Here is a 27,114-nt window from a genome sequence, read left to right on the forward strand (position 1 = left end):
GTGATCTGCTAGTGACACTTAATGGTATAAATAGAAAAAATGTTTCAATTCAACTCATTAGGCTAGTTTTGAGGAAAAACTCAAAAAAGCCAGCAGATTAACTTTTTTCTTCTCCCCACTGCTATAACAAGAATTTGTAGATTGCAAGTCTACCAGCAGAGGGATTGATAAAATAAAACTGGCATAAAATGATTTGTTTTTTAATGTAGGTTTACTTGCAAATCTATAAAACGATGCACAACTTGGAACCCACCAAGCCAACCACCAGGAGCTCTATCAGCTTCCCTGTTTTGTTGCCTGCCTATAACTGCAAAAACAAAATGTTCTCAAGAAGCTGACAGGTTAAAATACACAGTTGGTTGGGGTTGGCTTCATTCAACTAGGTGAGTCCAACATTCTTAGAACCTGGTATATAACAAGTGTGCTATCGTTGCCAGCATTATTTCCTTTAATCTGGTTTTGTTGGGGTGAATCTTGAAGTCGAATGAAGAAACCTAGCAAAAATTAGCCTTTAACTTCATGATTCAAAATTGGCGTTGGGGCATTACTTGTACATGGATGAAAAAGTGTATATATTTTGTTGTGCTTAAAAAAAGAGGTGACTGCCATATAATCTTGGTTGAGGGTGGTATTAGGGTGTTCTTGTATGTTATTTTTGTTTCTTAGTGTGTTATTCTTTGATCTGTTCGATAGTTAATACATCCCTTGCATATTGGTGTTGACATGCTGTAGAGAATAGAAGCAAAACTAATCCAGGATTTGATTCTGAAGGAGGAAACCCACCTTGGTCTGGCTAGATGTGGCAGCAGGGCATACCACTTGCCCTCTTGCCTGCCCATACTTTGGAGTTCGCTTCAGAGGCTATTCTCTGGGAGTCATCCACCTTCTGAGGTTAGAGAGGTGATGGCTGAAGAGAGGGCCTTTTCAGCAGTCTCACTCCAACTCTAGTATACGGTCACCAGGAAAGCTTGCCTAGCGCCTACTTTCAGTGCCAGGCAAATATATTTTCTTTTTCAAGGTTCTCAGCACCTTCTGCATATATATTTATTTTTATCTTTCTGCTTTTATAATCCTTGGAATTTCAATTCCTGGTTTAATTTCTGCTTGAGATGTAAATGGCTGGAACAAAACTCAGATGGCAGAAGACTTGGACCAGATTCATGCAAACATGTTTCAGAGCTCATGTGAAAGTTATTCTGTGGAGCCAGAACAGCAACTTATTTGTAAAATGTTTTTAAAATAAGCACTTTGACCTGAATGCCATGTTGATTAGGGTACTTGGAATCAAAACTGTTACTTGGATGAATATCAGTTAATTCATGGACAAGGTGCATAAGTGCAGTGTGAACCACAACTTGCTATCTCAAACTTTGTCCTTCCTGGCTTGTAACACCTAGCAGGAGAAATTGGCAGGCCTGGTGGACATGATAGTCAGTGCACTTTTTGTAGCATGATTCATGTTGGTGTTCTCTGAAAGTCATCGGGCCCCTCAATAAAAAATCATCCCCTGTCCCTGCAGATCTGGGCAAGACTATGTGGCAGGGGTTTATGACCAGAGATTCCTATGTCCCCCCCCTCCCTATTACTTTTGAAGACTTTAAATATCTTTATTTTCTGATGCTTTTGGTGGTTGAATTTTGGTTCTTACTGTCTACTGATTTCACGGGTTATTCCATTATGTTAGTTTATTGTTGAAGCAGTTTGTACATTTTTATAAATTTATTTTAAAAATGTAACTGCAAGGCAACATTCCTAAACACTGGATTGAAGTGTTCTGGAGTTCAAATGATGTGTTTGTAAAAAAATAAATGCTGGCCAAAAATGCTAAATGTGATTGTAAAGCAGTTCGTGAATTCTGTAAGTTTGTAGCTCCATCCAGTGGTCCAAGCAAAATGGCTGCCACAGGTTCTCTGCTTGTACCCATGCAATGCTAGTAGGCTTTTTGTCCAAATTGTGCAAATATGCTTGCCATCCTTTCCTTTGCTCTTGGCACGGTTACTTTGCCCTTCTTTACAAAGGCAATTCAAGGATTTCTTCACTGATTAGGTTAGTTTGTGCCCAGTGCTGACTCCAAAGCATACATTACTTGGACAAAAAACTACTATTACGATTCATTCAGTCTTCAATTTCTTGCATGGCATTAAGGGGTAATGCAGATACTAAAAATACAAGGAAATACAGTACAATATGCAAACCTAAATATGAAGCATGTAATATGGCTATTTTTAATAGTTTTGGTACAATAAAACTCTTCAATCTTTTCAGTACAATAACAGAGTTGGAATGCCAAACTATAACTGCATTATAAAGTATTTAATAAATCTAGCAGTAACACGACTTTTTCAGTTAGTATACATTTTAGCACCACTTTTACGCAGCTATTTTCTCTTACTAAATATAAAAAACAAACTATTAGTTAAGAGGAAAAGGAGATAGCTTCCCACTGCTAGAGAGTTCAAAGTTTCTGCTGCTGGTGTGTGAATGGGTAGGTTCCCAATGTGTTCCTATACAAAGAGCTACTCGGACAACATACAGGTCAGCGCAACCCTGTTTTCCTCTTAAACACCTGATTTAAGTGAACTCCTGTGTATACACAGTGTGTATGACATAACAAAGGAATATTCTTCAGGAAATGCCAGCACTTTCTGTGTTGTCTCAAGTCTCTAGATCACAGGGCACATCTCAAGTTTTGTTGTACAGTACAGATTTGATTGTGTTTACAATACTTTGTATAACATAAAAAGCCACAGCCCCCCAAATGCGGTCATAATGGGCCATGAAACACTTAGCAACAATTCTAGCTAAAGAGAACCGATGGAAAGAATCCCTACTTAAAACAAGTTTTCAAGAATACTGCAATGCCGTATGTTTTACTCAGAAGGGAGTCCTGCCGCACAGTGTGGCAGGAGAGATTGGCAAGTGTGGTGGGAAGTCTCAAGGACAATCAAAGAAACATTTAAACATAGTATAGTATAGAATCATTTTTTTAAAAAAATTAGTTGTGTTCTATGTTATAAATCAAGCACTGCTAGCAGCTGTTTCTTTTTGTTTTCCAATGTATTATCAATAAAAAAAATTCAGTGTGTCGCAAGCAAATTTTTATTCTGAAAGTGTGGCCCGGAGAAAAAAGTTTGAGAACCAATCCTACTGTGTCTAGTGGGACTTGTTCCCTGGTAGGTGTGCACAGGATTGATGTCTTGAGAGTTAAGATTCCTCATCTCCTTTTTATTTGTGCCAAGGCACAAATCCCAGTTAGAAAATTGGCAACAGTAATTGGCTTGGTGGGGGACGTGGGTGGCGCTGTGGGTAAAACCTCAGTGCCTAGGACTTGCCGATCGAAAGGTCGGCCGTTCGAATCCCCGCGGCGGGGTGCGCTCCCGTTGCTCGGTCCCAGCGTCTGCCAACCTAGCAGTTCGAAAGCACCCCCCGGGTGCAAGTAGATAAATAGGGACTGCTTACTGGCGGGAAGGTAAACGGCGTTTCCGTGTGCTGCGCTGGCTCTCCAGATGCAGCTTGTCATGCTGGCCATGTGACCCAGAAGTGTCTTAAGTGAGATGGGCGCACAACCCTAGAGTCGGACACGACTGGCCCGTACGGGCAGGGGTACCTTTACCTTTACCTTTAATTGGCTTGGTATCACACACTGGAAAGCCTTTTGTGCAAACATGGGTGTAGCCAGTATTTTTGTTGGGGCAGGACTCTTGTTATGGAGGGACAGAACCGACATAATACTTAACAATTAGTTAAGTATTTCTATTGTTTTACTTGATTGGGGAGGGGACAGCTGCCCCCCGTGCAGCACAATCTAATGCCAAGTCATTGTGCAAGCGGAACAACTATAGCTTTCACAAGTGCAATAGAATGTCTCTCCCCCCCCCAAAAAAACCCCGGGCCAGATTTGGCTGGTGCAAGGGGAAGAGAGGGGACATTCTGTTGCACCTCTAAAAATCATTCCAGCCATGCAATGACTTAGCAGGATACAACCCTGGTTCCGAAGCAAACATGCAAAGGTTTGCCACTATGAACTAGTTAACCAGCAATTTATGCTCTCTGGATAATCCCAGGGGGGAATGGATTGACACATTATCTTTTAACATAACTCTCATCACCCTAACCAAACTATCATTCCCATGATCCCTTAGAGCAGACATAGGCAAACTCGGCCCTCCAGACGTTTTTTGGGACTACAACTCCCATCATCCCTAGCTAACAGGACCAGTGGTCAGGGATGATGGGAGGTGTAGTCCCAAAACATCTGGAGGGCCGAGTTTGCCTATGCCTGCCTGAGAGTCAGCCAAAACAAGTCAGTCAATATTAAACCAATAAAAGTTTGTAAGGTAGATGTTTTTTGACTGGTATTTGTGCTTTTTTAAAAAAGAAAAAAAAGGTGAGGCTCTCATGCCACAAAGACAAAAGTACCTAAGGAAGACACAGAGTGGGACCAGTAAGGAGTGGGGCCTGGGAGAAGGGGCCTGGCAGGCTTTCTAGAACTGGAAATAGAGACGTAGGGGGCCACATTTGGGCCTGAGGCTCCCCTAACCTACACTAGAATAACAGGCCACACCTGGACCATCCACTTGAGCTGACAAAGAGAGCTGGAGCCAATCCTAAATGCACCTACACAACACACCTTTGCAAATAAGCATTTCTTGCATTCACATTTTATGTGCTTCGATGTGCGACTCTTGTGATGCATGGAAACTCACAGGAGAGGATGGATCTCTTGCTTTGTTCTCAAAGGGTTAGAAGATGCCGGGTGCAAAGGGGCCCTTGGCTCACCATGCCACAAGATGCTGCCGGATCAGGGATACCCAATTTCTTTGCTGCGAAATGGGATTTCGGTGCTTGTGCTGCCTAGCTAATGTTTAACGACACTCTAAGGTGTTACCCATAAGCGAGAACAAAGCTGTGGTGCAGTTATTTAGTTTTTTCTCTTTTTTTGCTTTCACCTTTTTTTTTTTTTTTTTGTCTGCTTCTTCCTCTTCTTTTATGGCACAGATTCTGGCTCACAGAAGGCAATTATGTCTTGGCAACTGGTTTCGAGTGTGGGATCCAAACCCACAGAGAGCCGCAAGCTGCTGTCGTTTAATTCTTGATCAAGGCGAGAAATTCCTCCCTGGTTTTAGGGTCTTCCCGCAGGACTCCAAGCATGGCGCTGGTGACGGTTTTGCTGCTCATCTTCTGAACTCCCCTCATGATCATGCACATGTGCCTGCCGGGGAACATTCAAAGAGGCATTTTTAGTATCAAATTAGCAGCAGGAATTGCTAACACCCATACCATTGTGGTTTATTTTCCACGGTGAACGATGTCCAAAGCAGCTGACAACCTCAGAAGGTCAAGAACCGCCCAATAAAATAACAGTCAGATTGCAAAGAATAATTCAGAGCTTGCTACACATTTTTGTAAAAAATAAATAAATGCTGAGTTACATAAGCTGCAAAATCACATGGCGCTATACCACTGCAGGGGTGCGTATGAATTTTAAAATGTTGCCCACAGACATACAATGCCTCCCAAGCTACTTTACGGTGCAAGCCCATAAATATCTACTCAGAACTCAGTCCAGTTATGGCTATGTACACATTTTACACTGTTTACACTGGCTCTGGTGCACTTCCATCGGTGGTGTCCGATGCCGTGTACACGTGAAGTCAGCCACAATCCCTACCTATCCTGTACAGTGGTACCTCTGGTTGCAAACGGGATCCGTTCGGGAGGCCCGTCCGCAACCTGAAAGAACACAACCTGCGTTTGCGCACATGCGGGTCACGATTCGCCGCTTCTGCGCATGCGCATGACGTCATTTTGCACGTCTGCGCATGCGTGAGCGGCGAAACCCAGAAGTAACCCTTTCCGGTACTTCCAGGTCCCCGCGGGACGCAACCCGAAAACACGCAACCGAAAGCAAACGTAACATGAGGTATGACTAGTTCAGGGGTCAGCAAACATTTTCAGGAGGGGGCCAGTCCACGGTCCCTCAGTCCTTGTGGGGGGGCCGGACCCCCCTCCCAAAGGACCCCTGCCACCACCACTTATGCTCCCGCCACCTCATATTTGGCAGTGTCATCATCGTCCTCTGCCTCAGCCAGAGGTCCACGGGGCGCAGAGCCCATGCCTCTGGCCTGGGCAGCGGAGACAGCCCCCCCCCCCCCGCCGTCGCCGCTTCCTCCTGCTTGGTTCTTGGCCATACGTGGCCTCCTCAGTGGGAAGGAAGGGGCGCCGCCCAAAGGCGTCCACAGCTTCGGATTGGCTGCAGGAACTTCCTGCAGCCAATTCGAAGCCATGCCAGCATAGCGGAAGTCAGTCCCCACACGGTGAGGCCTCCGCGCCAGTTTAGTGTGGGGACTGACCGAGCGGGCAACAGGGTCCGAGTGGGCCGCATCCAGCCCCCAGGCCTTAGTTTGCTGATCCCTGCTGTAGTTTCTTGAGAAACACAGCTATTTGCACCCGATTTGAAAATAAAAACCACTTCCCCTTCGCAGTTATGCTGAGGTGTGTGCCATTGGGACAGCTGCTGCACATGCTCAGATGGCAGCTTCACCAATAGGAGTTCCGGTGGGGGTGCAGGAGTGGGGAGATGAACAGGTTGGGTGATAACATCCCTGCCCCCTCTCTGGTGTAGAATCAAAGAGTTGGAAGGGATCCCAAGTTTCATCTAGCCCAACCCTCTACAATGCAGGAATCTCAGCTAAAGCATCCATGACAGACAGCTGAAGAATATTGGGAAATGATATCTAATGAGATGAAGAAAAAGTTTTAAAAACTTTCCCCCAAAAAACCGGAGGCATTTCTGTTAGGAATTGTTAATACGGAGGTTTCCAGGAGTCGCGGGGGGGGGGGTATTTAGGTATGCAACAACAGCGGCTCAGATTTTAGCCCAAAAATGGAAAGTGAGTGAAGTCCCTAGTAAGGGAAGACGGACAACTGAAGATGGCATACTATGCAGAATTAGCAGGTCTAACAAATAGAATTAGAGAGCAAGAAGAAAAGGTATTTAAAAGAGGAATGGAAAATTCTTGCCGAATATTTTGAAAATAATTGTGTACAGTTGAAAACGCTGGCAGGATTAAAGTAAAATTCAACAATATAACATATGTTGAAGAGATGCAAGATAGGAAAACAGAATTAGATGGGTATATTAAAATACGCAGGAATGATGGATATATTAAATGTACCTTGGTAGGGGAGAGAGGAAAGTCAATGAATGTATGGTTTAATAGATGTTTGATTTGAAATGTAAAATTTGAAAAATAAAAAAATAAAAATAAAAAAGCATCCATGATAGGTGGTCATTCAACCTGTTTTGTGTACAGCAACATGCAACTAAGCAAGATTGTAATCCTATTGCTCACCTTTGAGTGAGCTGTACTGAGATCAATGGCACTTCCTGAGTATAGGATCATGCTGGGTTTCTTAGATTGTTTATAGCGTGTTTTTTTAATAGCGATAATATGCAAACTCACCCGCCCCCAGCAAAAGAGGGAAATGGGGAAAATGCAATGAGGGTGTATGTGATGCAACAGTTCCAAGCTGGACAGGACATGCTGAACTTACGATGCTTCAATGACCACAGCCACTCCAACAGGCTTCAGGGCTTCAGTAATTGCCAGGGCAATCTGCTTGGTAAGCCGCTCCTGGACTAGAAAAATAATGGTGCTTTGTGAGGGGGGGAAAGGGCTATGGTCTTTAATTGGTTGGCAACTTCAAATACATGCTCACTGTTATTTTACGGATATAGGCTTTGGTTAACTTTTGAATACATTGTTTTCCTTAATACAGTGGTACCTTGGGTTACAGACGCTTCAGGTTACAGACACTTCAGGTTATAGACTCTGCTAACCCAGAAATAGTACCTCAGGTTAAGAACTTTACCTCAGGATGAGAACAGAAATCGCACGGTGGCCTCGTGGCGGCAGCAGGAGGCCCGATTAGCTAAAGTGGTACCTCAGGTTAAGAACAGTTTCAGGTTAAGAACGGACCTCCGGAACGAATTAAGTACTTAACCCGAGGTACCACTGTAAATTGCTAACTTTGGAATAAATGAACTTACTGACTTCTGAATCAATTTGGTCCGAGCCAATTGTTCTCAAAGGAGAACTTTCAGCTAAGCTGGGGGGAAGGGGGCTTTCACAGGCAAAGGGGGGAAAGACTGTCTCCCTCCTCACATTCAGGGTGTGTGTGTCATATATTGAGAGAAAAGGACAAAACTCACCAGCGCTCCCAGAGGCGGAGCTAGGTGCTCCAGCATGCTGTGCTCTCCAGGGTGGGGCAAGCGTCCCAGGGGGGTGCCGCCCAGGGGGACGGAGTGAGCTGCCCATGGCGGGCTGCTTCCTGGGCGAGGCGGGAGGGAGCCGTGCCGCTTTGCCAGCAGCCTTCCTCCCTTCCCTCTTCCTTTTGACAGCATGGGGGAGGCTTTCCCCCCCCCCCCAGGAAGCAGCCCAGGAGTGGGGGGCAATGGCGCACCGCCCGCCCGCAACTCCCAAACCTCCCCTAAGCTGTCAAAATGAAGGAGGAAGAGGGGAAGGCCACCAGCAAGGTGGCACAGCTCCGCCCCTTCCCCCAATGGCTCGGGGTAGGCTTGGGAGTTGTGGGCGGGCGGCGCGCCAAATGTCACCCCCTCAGTGATGGCACCCGGGGCAAACCGCCCCCACCGGCCCCCCTTCCTCCGCTCTGAGCGCTCCCCTCTGACTTAGAATTAAGGAGAACAATTCCTCTGAGGAGCTACTCAGCCCAGGAATTTGCTTGCAGCACTCAACGTGAGTTCCCATTGACATACCTTGTCTAGCTATCTTTTTTTGTTTTTCATTTGAAGAATGAAAAAAAACCTTTGCCGCTCTGCTGCAAATCAAACAGAGACTGACCAACTTGTCCTGATCTGCATATTCCTGTCTTGGAAGATTTGACAGGCAAGGCTGCCATCTTCCCATTCTGCTGCTCCTGCCACTGCATGCGCACTGCGCACTGCGCTGACCTCCCACTGCCTTTCCCCTCCAGCTCTCAGTATGAAGTGGATATGGGGGGCATTTGGAGGACCAGAGACCAAAGCAGCCCTGCTGGCAGTTATTGGGGACGGGGAACCTGTGGCCCTCCAGGTGCTGTAGGGCTACAACTCCCTTACTACTGGCTATACTGGATAATAAGACCAATGTGATTTGGAATTCCACAATATCCAGAGGCCCGCAGGATTCTTAAAGTAATTTTGTTTCTCACAGCACACTCAGGGAAATTCATGCCCCTGAGAAGGGATTCCTAGCTACTGCCCCTCCAGGTGGTGTCAGACACCAACTCCCAACAGCCCCAGCTAGCACGGCCAACAGTCTGGGAGTTATAGTTCAAGAAGGTCTAGATCAGGGTTTCCCCAAACTTGTGTCTTCTGCTGTTGTTGGACTACAACTCCCATCATCCCTACCTAGCAGGACCAGTGGTCAGGGATGATGGGAAATGTAGTCCAAAACAGCTGAAGACAAAAGTTTGGGAACCCCTGGTCAAGATGACCACAGGTTAGCCACTCTTGCCCTAGAGTGACTCCTAGGGGTGGCATTAGAGGAACATAGGGGAGTTAGCAAGAAGGCAGAGCTGCATCATATGGCAGAAAGGATACAAACCTTGAAGCCTTCGGCTGAATATTTCAACGATTCTGGAGGGAGAAAAGATAACGGTGAGAGAAAATAAATGGCATGGTGTCAAGAAACAGACAAGCAAATGGAATGCAAAACGGGAAAAAGCAAGACTCACTCTCAGGCTGCAGTTGTCAAGGTTTTACCTTTGGAGTACAGTCGTACCTTGAATCACGAATGCCCTGGAACTCGGACATTTTGTCTCCTGAACATCGCAAACCCGGAAGTGATTGTTCTGGTTTGCAAACGTTCTTTTGGAACCTGAAGATCCAATGGGGTTTCTGAGGCTTCTGATTGGCTGCAGGAGCTTACTGCAGCCAATCAGAAGCCACAATTTGGTTTTCAAATGTTTTGGAAGTCAAACGGACTTCCAGAACGGATTTCATTTGACTTCCAAGGTACAACTGTACTCATGCTTTCAAATAAAAACATGAGGTAATCGCTTTTCTTGAGGGTGGGGCAGGGTCAAAACACATCAGCACCTTCCGGGTTGACGCGATCGGTCTAATGGCGGATTCCCTCCGAGCTCCGGAGGGAATCGGCTCCGCTGAAAACGGGTCTTGCCGCGCCGGCGACGCGGGGACCCTTAGAAACCACAGGTGCTGATACCTGTGGACTTGGTGACTCAGTGGGCACCTTAAGCGCCCTCCTCGACAATCGAAGAGCCTTTTTAAAGGCTGCGGAGAGGGTACGAGGAATGGCGTGGTGCTGGGAGTAGACCGCTACTTCAGTGGAGTGAAGCCGCAAGCCATTGCCGGAGAGCGTCAACTTTCTTCCCGACATTTGGACTGGAAATAAATACCCCGTGAGTAGAAGGAAATTTGGACTTTAAAAGAAATTTATACCTTTAATTTGGAACGAACGGGGGGATGTGCTAAAGGGAAGTCCGCACCCCCCCTACATACAGACAATTTAAAGCTAGGAGCGAAAACCTAAGATCGGAATGAAAAATTTCGTGTCTTTTGGGACTGATAAGAGATTCCATGAATTTGTGAGAACAAGCTTTTATTTATTTTTAAGTTGTGCTGGAGGGAAGAGGTGAACTTTGAAAACTTTTGTGTACCCCCCCCCGGACCCGGGAGCGTCCTGCATCAACCTAGCGTGAAAGAACAGGAGTTTGACAGCTGTTAATTGAGCTGTCAAACGGCTGGATCAAGATAAGAACTGCATTACTTTATATCTCTCTGACTTAAAGGTGTTACATTTAACTAGAAGTGGTTGGAAACAAAGTAAATAACAAGGTATAAGACTGTTGGCAAAGAACTCTAACAATGGCAATCCCCCTAGGGGGAACCAGTGACACTACAATGGCTGCAGAAGGAAAATTACTAGCACAAATAGAAAGAGCCATTTTTCTCGTGGGAACTTTACAAGAGCAAGCTATGGCTATGGACAAACAACTCACGACCTTGATCGCTAAAACAAGCAACCTTGCTGATGGAACTAAGGATCTGACTCTGAAAGATTCTGCAGCTGAAACAGAAAAGATATCTTTGGAGCTGGTGGAAAAGGAGGCTGGAGGGGAAAAAGTACAGATAAAAAATTTCGAACAGGACCTTTTGCAGTCAGGGAACAGAGAAGTTTTTTGGATTACAAATCATGAGAAGAGAAAAGCAAAGGAGGAAGCCATTGGACACTATGGAACATGGGAAGTTAAAAGAGTAAAGAAACATAACTGGGACTTCCTCCTCTTTTCTGGCTTGGATGACTTTGAAATTCGGGGACCCCTGGCAGAACCCTGGCAGCAAGCTTTTCCAATTAGGTTTGATTCGAGAAAAGATGAAGTGACTGCGACAGACATCCCTCGAGATCTGAAGACCAACAAAAAAGACTACCAACAGAACAGACAGAGAGAGACTGAAAGAGACTTAAAGGCCTCTGATGTGAGGAATCCGGACTAGGAGTTTCATGGGAGGACAGTTATTTGGGAAGGGACAGATACCTGGGCAGGGAGGAAGGGGGAAAAACAGAATTCAAAAATTTTATGATTTTGGGGTTTTATAATTTTGATTTATATTTCAATATAAAAAAGGGAAATTTATGGTATAAGAACCTTGATCGATCTCAGATAAAGGATTTAATGTATATAAGTGAATGGGACAATAAATTGGGCCTAACAGAAAGAATTAAGTCTAAATATAATAAGAATAGGGTTAAGGAGAGAAACAAGAACTTGCTGAATTAAATATGGAAATTGGGATGTATGGGGGGTGGGTGGGGGGAAGTCAAGGAAAGAGGGTTATGAAAGTAAGGATATGAAAATATTCATGTGTTTTTTTGTTTTTTTTTTGTATGTGTTGTTATAAAATGTGAAAATCCAATAAAAATTTTAAAGAAAAAAAAACAAAACACATCAGCACCAACAGCTTCTCCCAACTGGAGACTGCCATTTGCGGTCCCCAGAATTCTTCAGAACAATAATATGTAGGAACTTAAGAAAAGCCCTGCTGGATCAAGTTAAAGACCCATCTAGTTCAACTCTCAGATGCCTCTGGGAAGCCTGCCAGCAGGACCCGGAGTGCAACAGCTCTCTGCCTACTTGTGTTTCCCTCAACAATGTCTAGACAACACAATGACCATATGCATACGTAATAGACAATCTTTAAAATCATGAAATGTTCAAATAATGCAGTGACTTGATATTTTCATTTATATACATTCATTCAAAATAAGATGGTTTTATGAAGCATTCTATATCCACCCACCGCACTGATGAATCATAGAATCATAGAGTTGGAAGAGACCACAAGGGCCATCGAGTCCCACCCCCTGCCAAGCAGGAAACACCATCAGAACACTCCTGACATATGGTTGTCAAGCCTCTGCTTAAAGACCTCCAAAGAAGCAGACTCCACCACACTCCTTGGCAGCAAATTCCACTGTCAAACAGCTCTTACTGTCAGGAAGTTCTTCCTAATGTTTAGGTGGAATCTTCCTTCTTGTAGTTTGGAACCATTGCTCCGTGTCCGATGATGAAGAATTCTACGAAACGGTAGTCAATACCTGGAATTACCGTTCAGTGTTGGACATCATTGTTGAATACACAAAGCTTCACAGCTTGTCTTCCAGCGTACAAAGTTTGGTACCTCGCTTCATTTAAAGATTTTCAGAGACTTTGAGACTAAAGATTTCATTCTGAACTTTTTGTGATTTGAAGGAATTCTATAAAGATTGTCTATTACGCATGTATATGGTCACCGTGTTGCCTAGACATTGTTGACATTCTCTTTGCAACACAGGAGTTTGTTTGGATACTTGTGTTTCCCAGCCACTGGCCTCCCGCAGCAGAGGGTGCCCCATGTGTGTGGTCCTGAGCTCAGCATTTTAGGAGGGACCCGTGGCCAATAAATGAATCATCTCACTTATCAGTGTTAACATCCCAGATCGTGTGTAACTTCTAATTTCACATACACACAAAATGCACATAAGTGTACACTGATGCATGCTTCAAAAACCTAAGAAGAGTCATGATGGATCAGACACAAGGTCGAGTTGGAAGGGATCCCAAGGGTCATGTAGTTTAACCCCCTGCAATGCAGGAATCCTGCCCACAGCCGTCCCTGGGTGGGCTCGAACCACCAACCTTCCGGTTAACAGCCGGACGCAATGGCCCATTGCGCCACAGAGACAGCAGGTTGGTCCACCGGGTGCAACACCCCATTTCCCCACAGTGAGCAAGCATGGTCTGAAGACAATGATTTCTTGTTATTGCTCTCCAGCAAGTCTTATTCAGTCATAAGCTGCTACTGAACCTGGAGGTTCTGAATGGCCATGCTGGCTAAGAGCCACTGGAACAACCTCTCCTCCACAAATTTGTCTTAATTCCCTTTCAAAGCCATCTGAGACAGCGGCCGTCCATACACACTGCACCAGTGAATTCCATAAAACAGACAAGAACGTAAATTGAATAATAAGAACCTTGCAAGTTTGCTTAAGCCAACCACTTTCTTCCTCGGTAAGTATCCAATGTGCACCTGCAGATTCAAACAGAGAGGGAAGAATGGTTAATACTGGGTTCACAATTTGAGTCTATCCCCACCGCAACACACCAGTTATGTTGCTGGGAATAGTCACTAACACTGCTCTAGTCACTAACACTGCGATTCTGAAATCTTGCTAATGCACAATTTGTTCCAAAGGGATTTGTGGATTTGCCTTGTTGGTCTGCGTTACAGCGGCCTGTCTGATCTGACTGCCAAGGGCAAGTAAAATCAAAACAATCCTCTTCCCCAAAGCAATTGAGGATACTTCCCCCAAATCTCTGTCAATGATTCAAACTCACAAGTCTTCAGTGCTATTGGCTTAGATACAGCGGTTCTCAACCTGTGGGGCCCCAGATGTTGTTGGACTACAACTCCCATCATCCCTAGTTAGCAAGGCCAGAGCTCAGGGATGATGGGAATTGTAGTCCAACAACATCTGGGGACCAACAGGTTGAGAACCGGTGGCTTAGAAGCAAACGTTATCCCAGTGGCATAACGTGCAGGATGCCGGGGGGGGGGGAGAGACACACAAAACAGGCACCCCCCACAGAGACCCCCGTCACCTGGCAGTGAGGGCTGGGTGATTGCGGAGGGTGAAGAGACCCTCTTCGTCCTGCCCAGCACTGGAGCATCCGCCCCAGGTGCTGGCGGACAGCGATACACCCCTGTGTCATCCCCTTAAAATAAAAGCAGGATAGCACATCTAACAGGGAGTAGGGAAGAGGGTTTCTTTGGTAAATAAAAAATATACCATGTTTGTAGTTCAGCACAGCAGTATGTCAGGGACTGGGCAGAGGAGGAATGGTAGAGACCACCTCCCCAGCCTGACCCTTCCAGAGAAGAAGGAATTACAGTTCAGAAGAAGAAGGAATTACAGTTCAGAAGAAGGAATTACAGTTCAGAATTACAACAGGGTTTGAGGGAGAGGCAGATGAGGGGAAAGAGCCAGTGTGGTGCAGGGGTTAAGAGCAGTAGTCTCGTAATCTGGTGAACCGGGTTCGCTTCCCCGCTCCTCCACATGCAGCTGCTGGGTGACCTTGGGCCAGTCACACTTCTTTGAAGTCTCTCAGCCCCACTCACCTCACAGAGTGTTTGTTGTGGGGGAAGAAGGGAGAGGAGAACGTTAGCCGCTTTGAGACTCCTTTGGGTAGTGATAAAGCAGGATATGAAATCCAAACTCTTAATGGGAGAGGAGGAGGAAGCAGAACCAGAGGGGGGAACAACTGATGGACTCAAATGTCTTTAGAAAGCATTCCAGACCCCCCCCCCCCAGAACCTGGCAGGCATTGAAAGTAGGAGAGCAGAAAGCTCAGAGGCAGAAGGCACAGCTCACCCACCGTAGTGATGACGCATAATGGGAGAGACGGAAGGGGTGGGGTTTGACTCGGAGCAACGCCATTGCTCCAAGTCGATGAGTTTCTAAGCCTCTCTCTGTGAATACTGAATAAAAGCAGATGGTAAGGACTTTCCCTTGTCTTGTCCATTCCTGGCAACCTGCCATGTGGGTTGGTTCCTCTGCTGCCTGACGGAGTGCAAACTAAAGGTCACCCAAAGAACTCTGAGCCACAGAGAATTCTTAGGGATCTAGGAAGCTGCTACTTGCCTATCCAGTTCAGTCAGTATGATCTGCCAAAGGACTAACTCTTTTGGACACCAAGGCCGTATTCAATGCTGGCCAAGCCTTTGCGGGTGGTGATCCAAGTGACCACCAAACCCACATGCGTGGGCAGTGTGCTTGCCGTGGATGCACGCGCACCACAAGCAAAATGAATACACACGAATGCACACACACAACAAACAGATACTCACCACACATGCGTGCCGCAAAACATCCAGGAAATAATAATAATAATAATAATAATAATAATAATAATAATAATAATAATAATTTATTATTTATACCCTGCCCATCTGGCTGAGTCTCCCCAGCCACTCTGGGCGGCTCCCAATCAAATGTTAAAAACAGTACAGCATTAAATATTAAAAACTTCCCTAAACAGGGCTGCCTTCAGATGTCTTTTAAAGATAAGATAACTGCTTATTTTCTTCACATCTGAAGGGAGGGTGTTCCACAGGGTGGGCGCCACTACTGAGAAGGCCCTCTGTCTGGTTCCCTATAACCTCACTTCTCGCAATGAGGGAACTGCCAGAAGGCCCTCGATGCTGGATCTCAGTGTCTGGGCTGGACAATGGGGGGGGGGGATACTCTTTCAGGTATTCAGGACCAAGGCACACACTCTCCTCTCTTTGACACACACACACACAGAGGCACACGCCACTCTCACAAAGACGCAAGCACACATCACGCTCGCCTGCATCACACTGCCAAATTTGGTGGAGAAGTTTAAAGCTCAGTCGAATGGGGAGAAAGGCGGGGGCTGGCAAGCCACTGCAAAAGGCTTTGCAGCACAGGTTTCCTGCTCCTATTTCCAGTCCTATTTCAGACAGGAATCTTTCCCAGCTATCAGGGGAAATGGCAGGCATTGAGCCCTTTGCATGTAAAACACAGATTCCTGGATACGTCTGCAAAGGCTGGGCAATGGGCAACGTGCAGTGTGGACGGCAGAATCTTCCGTCCCAAGCAACTTGGCTGGGGAGAATCCAGCACACACCTGTGAAGCCAACTTAGGCTAAATAATAATAATAATAATTTAAATAATAATAATAATTTATTATTCATACCCCGCCCATGTGGCTGGGTTTCCCCAGCCACTCCAGCAGGGGGCCAACACTGGTTTAGACCACAAAGCATTTCAGGTAACCAGTACCTTGCCGAAGAAAGGTACCAAGTGATGTTCACAGAGGGAAAACATATCAATGTCCTTCACGATCACCATCTCGTCATGGTCCTCGTCGAAAACTGCATCGTTGAGTATGTCTGAAAAGACAAAACAGAATCTTTTCATGGAATAGTGGGAAAGTACACTTTGTTCCATCTACAAGTTCTGGCCTTGACTAAAGAATAATTAGTAATATTGGGGTGTAGATAGATGCTAGGAGAGGATATATTTATTAGATATTATCCTTCCTTCCTCATGTTTGGGAGTTCAGCAGGGTGCCACCCATTTGCCAGCTTAAAAGGGGAGCTTAGTATTAGAGGTTAACCACCCACACACTTCCGCTGCACTTTTCTGCTTGTGTGGTGGCACCTTGGTAAAACCACTTCTTACTGTTTGTAGCAGAGTTTTCCCCGGAGGCAGAGGACAAGAACGGGAGTCATACTCAAATTCACAGTCAATAGCTTCTTTGTTGCTTGACTGGTTGCACAAGCATTTCTGTTACTATTATATACAGGTTATATACAGGTTAAGAACTTAATTCATTCTGGAGGTCCGTTCTTAAACGGGAACTGTTCTTAACCTGAAGCACCATTTTAGCTAATGGGGTCTCCCGCTGCTGCCACGCTGCCGGAGCACGATTTCTGTTCTCATCCTGAAGCAAAGTTTTTAACCCGAGGTACTATTTCTGGGTTAGCAGAGTCTGTAACCTGAAGCGTATGTAACCTGAAGCGTATGTAACCTGAGGTACCACTGTACAAGCTATTTACATTATTTCTTTATCTCTCCAGCACGGTATAATCTCAGTCCAGTAATTAACAATCCTGACGCAGCAAAACTCAGTTATCAGCAGCACACATTCTCTTACTTCCAACCTTGCTGTCAGCGTGCGTGCTGACAGTGTGTGTGTGTGTGTGTGTGTGTGTGTGTGCTTTCCTCGTGCGGAAATTGCACCCTGCACCTTCCTCCCTTTATTTGCATCTCCAGCTGACACCAATCAAGCCTAGAGTGCCACTCCTACACCCTAAAGTAAAAATCTGGAACCCTCTTTAAAGCTGACAGGAACTTTTATCTGTTTCTTGTAGAATGTTTTCCTAACACCTAGATAGTTTAGTTTTAACCTTCTAGTTTAAGGAATCCTGCGTGCTTTAAGGCAGACTGGATTCTCCTGGTATTTTCCCCATTTCTCCCCCTTAAAACAATAATCACACAGTCTTGTAAAAGGTGAAAAATAACATTTGCTCACTCAGAACAGAGTAACAGAGATAACAGCTTTGTTCAGGCCGGCTTAAAATGGTAATTCAGCTACAAAGATGTGCTTTAGTCTAGTTTTGAACGGTGTCCGGGCATTGAAGCTTAGACTTAGCAGATGTTCTCACATTTCTGGCTTGCTGATGAAGAGATGAAGAAGAGAGAGAAAAGAGAGGCTGTGACCAGGCAGTTAAGTGTGTGTGTGTGTGTGTGTGTGTGTGTGTGTGTGTAGCTATGCCCTTCCTCTGTCAGGGCACAGTGGGAGTGTCTCTCACAGAGTTCTCTCTAGCAAACTTACAGGGAAACTCTGTGAGCTTCAGTTCCTATTATGCGCCTATCTAGCAAAACATGAATTGTTCGTTTGACTGCATTTTAAATACCCCACAAGTAACAGACCAAGAATGTTTAGGTCAAACTAGATAGGCAGGCCTAGAAAAATATTTCACATTCCTAGCAGCCACGTGCTGCAGCGAACTGTAAAAATGTTCTCTCTTCCGTTCATTTCAATTTCTTTTCATGCCACATTTCCACAAAAGTGATCTAAACATCAAAACGATGAAAACCAACGTATTAAAAACCAGTAAAAATGAATCTAAAAATGCATTTAAAAGCTATCAGTGGCACTAGAAAGAGCATAAAACAGTTGTTATTGTTGTTGTTTAGTCATGTCCAACTCTTTGTGACCCAAATAAAACCTGTCAACAAGTGGGAGAAGATTATTTCTCCAGGGAATGGCTTTCATTAGTCCGGTGGCACCATCACTGAAAAGGCCCTGTTCCTAGTACAGTGGTACCTTGTGTTACAGATGCTTCAGGTTACAGGCACTTCAGGTTCAGGCGCTTCAGGTTACAGACTCCACTAACCCAGAAATAGTACCTCAGGTTAAGAACTTTGCTTCAGGAGGAAAACAGAAATCGCATAGCGGCAGCGCGGCAGCGACAGGAGGCCCCATTAGCTAAAGTGGTACCTCAGGTTAAGAACAGTTTCAGGTTAAGAAGAGACCTCCAGAGTGAATTAAGTTCTTAACCTGAGGTACCACTGTACCTGCCAATCACATTTCCAGTGAGAATGAGCTAAAAGAGCAAGGCCTCCTTCAGGGCCCAGGCAGGTTTAGATGGGTTAAGATGGTCCCTAAAGTACAGTGGAACCTCAGGTTGCGGATGTAATCTGTGACGGAGGCACGTCCACAACCTGTAGCGTTCATAACCTGCAACGCTGCGTCTGTGCACGCATGTGACACGATTTGGCGCTCCTGCGCATGCGCGAGCGGTGAAACCCAGAAGTAACCCTTTCCAGTACTTCCGGGTTTCCCACGGTCTGCAACCTGAAAACACGTAACCCAAAGCGTTTGTAACCCAAGGTACTACTGTAACCTGGTCCTCAGCAAGGAAATTGCTAAGTGCCAGTGTTACATTTTTAGTTGTCAGCTTGGCATGGTGCCTTCAGATTCTGGGGTTCTGCCTTGAGGATGGGAGCTATTTTAGTCAAAGTAGTACCCCAAATCCCACTGAACCACTAGTATGGGGCGTGTGCAATGCTCATGTAGGATCTGGGCTCCTGCTTCAGGGCCCTCAGACAAGTTGTACAACAAGTCTTATCCCTTGAAACGAGAACTGTGTCTGTGTGTTCAAAGTTGCACATTGCTGTAAAACAAATGCAAGTAAACTTTCAACGCTTACTGAGTTATGAACCTTGTTCATTCATACATACACAAACACCCTCAATTCCCAGATAGTGTTGAATGGCTACATTATAGAAATAATCCAGTAACCCTGGAACAAGGTTTAAGAGGATTGCTAATCAACTTGCTTCCAGGCAGCAAGAACCAAGGAGCTGATTGTTATAGCCAGAGATTAATGTGGCCCTGAAATGAAAACGGCAAAAGTCTGTATATTTGCTATGTCCCTCAAGGGTTGGCAGTAAAGAATAAAGAAATATGAAGTGTGTCAGCTACGGCAGAGAGAATGTGCATGTTTACAATTTCTTTTGTTGATTTTTGTTATTTGTGAATTTATTGACACGTTCCGTATTTTGTATAATTTTATTTCCAAGTGTTCTCTATTTCGAGGTCTCTGAATGTTTGCTTTAAGTCAGTTTGGGCACAAGTTTGCTGCGGAAAAGTAGCATATAAGTAAAATCCATCCCAAGCAGCTCAGTATAGCATTACAGGCTTGCTGATATTTCAATATTTTCAGGTCAGGCCTACCTATTCTCATGTATGTATAAAATCTGTTTTTTTTATTACAGTATTTAAAATAACTACAGCTCCAAGCATGATCAGTGGTCAGGCAGGATGAGAATTGCTGCTGACTAAACCCACTTTTTAAAAGAAAAAACAAAACAAATTCCTTCCAGTAGCACCTTAAAGACCAACTAAGTCAGTTCTTGGTATGAGCTTTCGTGTGCATGCACACTTCTTCAGATACACTGAAACAGAAGTTTCCAGACCCTTTTTAAAAGAAAGAAAGGCATGCGAAAGAGATCACACAGACACAGTCTTCCAAGAGGAGGAACAATACTGGATATACTTAATAAAGTGATGACCAGATTGTTCAGTGCCAATACAAAAGAAAATGCCTTTAGCTCAGTTGGTAGAGCATGAAACTCCTAATCTCAAGGTCATGAGTTCGAGCCTCACTTTGAGCAAAATATTCCTACATTGCAGAGGGTTGGGCTAGATGACCCCAGCATCTTGGGGTCCCTTGCAACTCTGCAATTCTATGATTTGATGAATATATCAGCAGCATTAGCAGAGACATCACATTGCCGACAAAGGTCTGTATAGTTAAAGCTATGGTTTCCCCAGCAGTGATGTATGGAAATGAGAGCTGGACCATCAAGAAGGCTGATCGCCGAAGAATTGATGCTTTTGAATTATGGTGCTGGAGGAGACTCTTGAAAGTCCCATGGACTGCAAGAAGATCAAACCTCTCCATTCTTAAGTAAATCAGCCCTGAGTGCTCACTGGAAGGACAGATTGTGAAGCTGAGGCTCCAATACTTTGGCCACCTCATGAGAAGAGAAGACTCCCTGGAAAAGACCCTGATGTTGGGAAAGATGGAGGGCACAAGGAGAAGGGGACGACAGAGGACGAGATGGTTGGACAGTGTTCTCAAAGCTACCAGCATGAGTTTGACCAAACTGCGGGAGGCAGTGGAAGACAGGAGTGCCTGGCGTGCTCTGGTCCAGGGTGTCACAAAGAGTCAGACATGACTAAACAACTAAACAACAACAATCAGCAGCACTGCAGATTATTTTTAGGGCCCATCCTATTCCCTGGATTGCAATTTGTTTTAACCAATTTCAACACCGCATTTTAAAATTACCGTTATCTTCCCCAACACCTCACGGCAAAAGGTGGGTAAGAAATCTAACATAGTAATATTTATTCGTTCATTTAAAATATTTTTATATCACAATTCATTTTTAAAAAAACACCAGAGTGGTTTACAACAAAGCTATATAATAAAAATGTGCAATATATTCTTTACAATAAAATAATATATTTTATTGTAAATAAAATAAAAATAATAACAAAAGCCATGCAGTAAAAACATAAAAAGTTTTAAAATAAAGACATTATGGGAAGGTGAATTCTTAATTGCCTGCATTTTTAAAATCAGAAAATTGTGGGAAGGTGTACAGTATTCTGAATTGTTCCCGACGGAACAGAAGTGATTTTAGCAGGTCTTCAAAAGATGAAACAAAGAGAGACACTAATTTTTACGCAGCTGATCTAGCCCACGAAGGCTTACGTCTTAATAAATATAGGAAGCCTTTAAGGTGCAACCAGACCATTGGCGGCTGTTGTCAAAACAAGAAAAGAAAGAAAGGCGGGCGGGCATCTCACCTCCAACGGTTTCGCGGTAGCCCTTGGTGAGGAACTGCATGGCCTTGGCGGCCCGACGGGGCGTGAGCAGCAGCCCTTCCCGGGTGGGGTCCTCGCCCAGGCCCTCCAGGATGGTGGTGTACGCATCCTCCAGGGCAGGCAGCCCGTCCCTCTCTTCCCGCTCCTCGCTTTCCCGGGCCCGGCTGCCTTTGTCCGACGGCGGGCGCGGGAGTTTCGCCGCCGGCTTGCGGATCTCGCAGGGGTTGCTGCCAGCCGCCAGCTCGCTCAAGCCCCCGAGGAGGCGTCCGGGGTGGCAGTCCCCGTTTCGGTAGCACTGCGCCTCTAGCCGCGGGCGCTCCATGGCGCAGCACGTGCGAGGCGCTTCGGAGGAGGGGCGCAGGGGCGCAACCGACGGCACAGCCCAGGCTTCGAGGGGGAATTTACGAGGGAGATTTTCTAAGGCTGCGCCAAAGTGCCTGGCAAAGCTGCGGCGGCGGCGTTTGCAAGGGCAGCGCGCTGGTGCATCCCAAAGGGGAGGTCTAAGGGTATCTGGAGAGCGTCCCCGACGACGCTGGGAGCGGAGGTTTCTGCAAGGGACTTTGGGTCCCCACCTTTTGCAGAGGTGGAAGGGCAGCGGGGTCCAAAGGAGGGCTGCTTTGCTGCGGAGCTGAGCTGCGGCGCGCCTTGCGCAAAGGAGTGGAGTGGACGGCTCGCCCGCGGCGTCAGGGTTGCGCCTGGTGCAGGGCTGCTTGCGCGCCGGCCATCTGGTATTTATCGCGCCGTTTTGCCACGGCAGCCCTCCTCTCCTCTGTCAGAAGGCGACGTCTTGGGACTGTCAGCTGGGCAAGCTGCACTGAGGCGCCCTTTGTCACCTGCCGTCCCTCCTCTTCCTCGCTTGTAATCGCAGGAAACAAGCTCGGGACACGAGTGTTATGCACGCTGCACGCGGCTAATGCGCGCAACGAACGGCAACAGCAAACTCGCCGCCTTTCCGTATACGATCGTAAAAAGGTAGAGTTGGACTAAAGGGCACCAAGGGTCATTCAGTCCAACCTCCTGCGATGCAGGAATCGGGTCCGCTTCCCTCTCCGCCACCGTGGCAGTATTCCTCCCTCCGAGCTCCGTCTCCCTGAGCCCTGTCTTTTCCAGATGCTCAATCTACGGACCTTCTCCAATCACTCAGCTACTGCCTCGCCCCAGAAACAGAGATGGCGAAGCTGCGGGCCTCCAAGTTCTATTGGACTCCAACTCCCATCAGTCTCAGACAGCGTGGCCAATTTGAATAAAATATAGGGGTGGGGAGGTAAGCCCCACATAAGTGATCACAAGACACGGTGCACACACACAATTTGAATGGAAATGCCCGTCAACTTTGGGGACACACACACACACACAAACAAACAAACATTTTAGTGGGATCTCAGCCCCTAGGAATTGGCTCCTATGATCTCAACTATTTGGATGTTGGGAATTTTATTCCAAAGAGCAACCAGAGAATGCCAGCTTCCTCATTCCTGCTCTACTCTGCCTTGGTTGGAACACACCTGGAACCCTATGTCCAGTTCTGGGTACCACAATTTAAGAAAGATATTGACAAGCTGTGCAAAGGAGGGCTTTTGCTTTCTGGCATCTGCCTACAGCCTGCTTCCAGCTCTCACACACCACTGCCCTCAATTATTGTCCTTCTAACAGCTAGTTGAAGGGATGCAGGTGGCGCTGTGGGTTAAACCACTGAGCCTCTTGGGCTTGCCAATCGGAAGGTCGGGAGTTCAAATCCCCGCAACGGGGTGAGCTCCCATTGCTCGGTCCCAGCTCCTGCCAACCCAGCAGTTCGAAAGCACGTCAAAGTGCAAATAGATAAATAGGTACCGCTCCAGTGGGAAGGTAAGCGGTGTTTCCGTGCGCTGCTCTGGTTCGCCAGAAGCGGCTTAGTCATGCTGGCCACATGACCTGGAAGCGGTACACCGTCTCCCTCAGCCAATAAAGCGAGATGAGCACCGCAACCCCAGAGTCGGCCACGACTGGACCTAATGGTCAGGGGTCCCTTTACCTTTTAACTCCTGTCTGAACCACAGAACCTAGGGCTTGCTGATCAGAAGGTCGGCGGTTCGAATCCCCATGATGGGGTGAGCTCCCGTTGCTTGGTCCCTGCTCCTGCCAACCTAGCAGTTTGAAAGCACATCAAAGTGCAAGTAGATAAATAGGTACCACTCTGGCGGGAAGGTAAGCAGCGTTTCCGTGCGCTGCTCTGGTTCGCCAGAAGCGGCTTAATCATGCTGGTCACAAGACCCAGAAGCTGTACGCTGGCTCCCTCGGCCAATAAAGCGAGATGAGCGCCGCAACCCCAGAGTTGGGCACGACTGGACCTAATGGTCAGGGGTCCCTTTACCTTTTACCTAACAGCTAGTTGAGGGATGGGCTCCTCCATTTGCCTTCTGGCACAGAGCAACTTCTTTTGTTATGCTAACCACAGTACTTAGGACCTTTAACTCACCAAAAAGTTGCCTAGCTCCAATCCAAATCCTCCATTGGATTTTCACCCTGGCTGGATTCAATATCCTAGGAATTAGAAGGGACCCAAGCTTCATACAGACCTACCCCGCAAACACAGACAAACTCACAACAATACGTTTGAAAAGCTATTGCAGCAGCTGACACTCTTGTGGTCTGAGACCATATGAAAAGTGTTCCAGAGGATGTAAGAACCTTGTGTTGAGCTAGGCTGAATTCACCCTGTGCTTCATGCTTTCCAAATTGCAGTGGCACATCCTGACACTGGAATGTGGAATCCCATAAAAGCATCCTTGACCGGAACATCCATTAAAATGGCAGAAGGACACTCCACCCCCTAAAAAGGGAACATTTAAATTAAGTTCCAGTTCAAAGGTAGAAGCTATAATCTTCCATAAATAAAAAAAGGAAAAATCCCATGCTTGTATAAGCATGTGAATGTAAATACTTTGCTTACTTCGTCTTTAGCTTATGGTTACCAGACGTCCCCATTTCCTGAGGACAGTCCCTAGATTTACAAATTTATCCCTGGACAAAATCCATCCAAGCAATGTCCCTAGATTTCACTTAATGTCACCGGATTTATATTTTAAGTGTTGTGGATTTATTAGTAGGGAATGAATGTTGTGTGATTGGTTCAACGGCACAAGACACATCATATGGGGACTTACGGCAAGGCAAAATGGTGGGCGCCACGGCAGCGAGCAGCTCCTGAAGTCAGCCAGAGCCATCTGCACTACCAGGCTGGCTCCAGGCTGCTGAGACTGCCGCTACCCCTGCTGAGGGGGAACCGGGGACGCCTGGTGCATCAACTGGGGGAACCACTGACCCCCCCATGACCCAAATCGAGCTGGGAGCAAAAGTGCCTGGCCACCCGGCCGACTGCCCAGCAGGGCTCCGGGGCTAGGAAAACCCTGTAGCTGACGCAGGGAGAAGGAGGAGAGAAGGAGAAGGAAGAGAGAGAAAGAGGAAGGAGAAAAAAGTGGGGAGCCCTGACCTTGCCGTGCCACCACCACCGCTGCCACTGAGGAGGAGAGGTATAAGAGCACTGGAATGGCAAGGACATGTGGCCGAGCCCAGGCCTGACTCAAGGTGCTCCAAGAGAGCAGGCTGGGGCCCAGAAGAAGGCCACGTGACAGAGGAGACCACAGAAGAAAAGATATTACTTCATATATATATATATATATATATATATGTATATATATAAAAAAGTTTATATATATATATAAACTTTTTTTAATAACTTTTTTTCTCTTTCCAAAAAAAAGTGTCCCCAGATTCTTTGAAAAAAATCTGGTAACCTTACTTTAGCTATATGTTCTTCAAGTAAAAGCTTTTGAACAAATGTTTAGACATTGTTTTAATTTCAAGAAAAGAGTTAGTATTGCAGAAGATTGGGCTTCCTAGCTGTGATTTAGCTACTCTGCCAACACAACACCTTCCTATGATCCTATGACAGTGTCATCAGTGATCCGCAAACAAAGGGGCACAGGAGGTTGAAGCAGTTCTCGGCTTGCTGCCTTTTGGCCTGAAATGCAGTGGAGGGGCTCTGCTTTGTGTTACATTTGACTAAACATGTGAGCATAGGCTGCAGACACATGTGAGAAATATGTGAGCACGGGCCTGCATAGATGACGTCCACGAGCCTTCTGCAAAATCGCACGATGCAGGCTGATCCAAAGATGAGGCTTGTTGCATCTCCCCAGACTGATGTGGCCTGAAATGGAACCATAATTGAGTTTGCTTTTCAGCACACTGCGTGTATATTTAAAATTAGTAACATGTACGCTTCAGAAAAGCACATCTTAAACCCATCTTTCTCTGTGTTAATTAGATTGCGTATCACTGAGTTCCTGCCCTGGCAACAGATTATAGGCATAGTATGCCAAAGATAAGCACTTTCCACTGACTTCAGTCACAGTGGTCACAACTTTCTTGAATTCCTCTTTCAATCAATAAGACTGAAAAGTGCTTGACTTTTTGTGTATCTGAGCCAATCCATGGTAGTAATAAAATTATTATTATTATTATTATTATTATTATTATTATTATTATTATTATTAAAATTGACATTTTGCTGCTCTTCAGTGGTACCTCATAATGTAGCACCTGCCCTGTGATAGTGTGTGTGAGTGGACTACACAAACAGCTCTTTGCTACTTCAGAAAGGAGCCATTTCAGCCACCAGATTGAAAGCATTCTTGCTTAGTTTTAGCTAGCAACAGTTCATGTATATAGTGCTGCTCAAGATTTTGCTGCTCAGTTGAGGGCATAGATTGCTAGTCCCTCCTCTCCGCGAGGTACATGATGTGGGTGTCCAGGAAAGGGACTTTTTGGTGGTGGCTCCTCGTGTGTGGAACTCCCTCCCAACTGAGGTGCATCTGGCCCTATCCCTCTGGGATAGTTTGAGTGAAGCCTGGGGATGGGGAAATCTGTCAATTTCAGTTTATATCTGCGTCTCGTTTTCCCCATCTTTCAAATCAGTTCTCCACTATTTGTGGTTTGTTTTTGTTTTTGTTTAAAAAAACACAACCTAATTTTAAAAAATACAAGTTGACGTTGATTGGATGATGGCATTGTGTGGGTGCTCTCTAAAAAGTGAGTGAACAAAGAGTGGCAATTCCACATTAAACTCCCCAGTGTGGAAACACCCAGAGTTTGGAGATTCATGCTATACTGGTAAGGGGAATAAGGCAAACAAGCAAATCCAGTGAGTTTCAGTTGGTCATTCAGAACGTTAAACATTTTGTAGACTTTTGTAGCCTTGGCTATATTTCTTGTTTTGTAGGCTTGCTGTAGGCATGTCCTAAAACTTTCCACAGAATACCAATAAGACATACCACAAGCCTACTGATGCTTTTACCCATAAAGACTCCTATTGATGGAGCAAAAGGCTATGAAAATGTGATTTCCTCTACCGTACACCCGCTACCAAAAAAAAGAGACTTTTACGAGAACTTAAGGTTTGGTTACAGAATGGCATATAATGTGGTGCCTTTAAGCAACCTTCTCATTGAAGCCACTCTCAGTTATTGCAAATGGGGGGTGAAAAGAAGCATGAAATGCTCTTGGTTTTATGAATTATTTCATTCAGAGACCAAACAGACCATGCCACACTCGTGAGGTCTATTCTCAAACTGCCG

The 27,114-nt window shown here is 45.8% G+C and overlaps 1 protein-coding gene and 1 long non-coding RNA gene across 2 annotated transcripts; both read right to left on the bottom strand.

Moving 5' to 3' along the window:
• Positions 1-463: 463 nt before the first annotated feature.
• Positions 464-3,611, bottom strand: LOC309338070. Its single transcript, XR_014154665.1, has 2 exons — positions 973-3,611; positions 464-920 (listed from the first exon to the last, which is right to left on the bottom strand). It is a non-coding gene; the product is annotated as an uncharacterized lncRNA (long non-coding RNA).
• A 773-nt stretch (positions 3,612-4,384) lies between these two features.
• Positions 4,385-22,675, bottom strand: LOC309337960 (GTP cyclohydrolase 1-like). The gene is made up of 6 exons (XM_081855020.1): positions 21,482-22,675; positions 16,372-16,481; positions 13,539-13,594; positions 9,609-9,640; positions 7,558-7,642; positions 4,385-5,212 (listed from the first exon to the last, which is right to left on the bottom strand). Exons 1-6 carry the CDS (start codon positions 21,819-21,821, stop codon positions 5,086-5,088), a joined length of 750 nt encoding a protein of 249 aa, XP_081711146.1. The 5' UTR covers positions 21,822-22,675; the 3' UTR covers positions 4,385-5,085.
• Between the last annotated feature and the right edge of the window lie 4,439 nt (positions 22,676-27,114).

Source organism: Podarcis erhardii (genome assembly GCF_964252035.2).
Source record: "Podarcis erhardii genome assembly, chromosome: 3".
In the NCBI taxonomy this organism is placed as follows: Eukaryota; Metazoa; Chordata; class Lepidosauria; order Squamata; family Lacertidae; genus Podarcis; species Podarcis erhardii.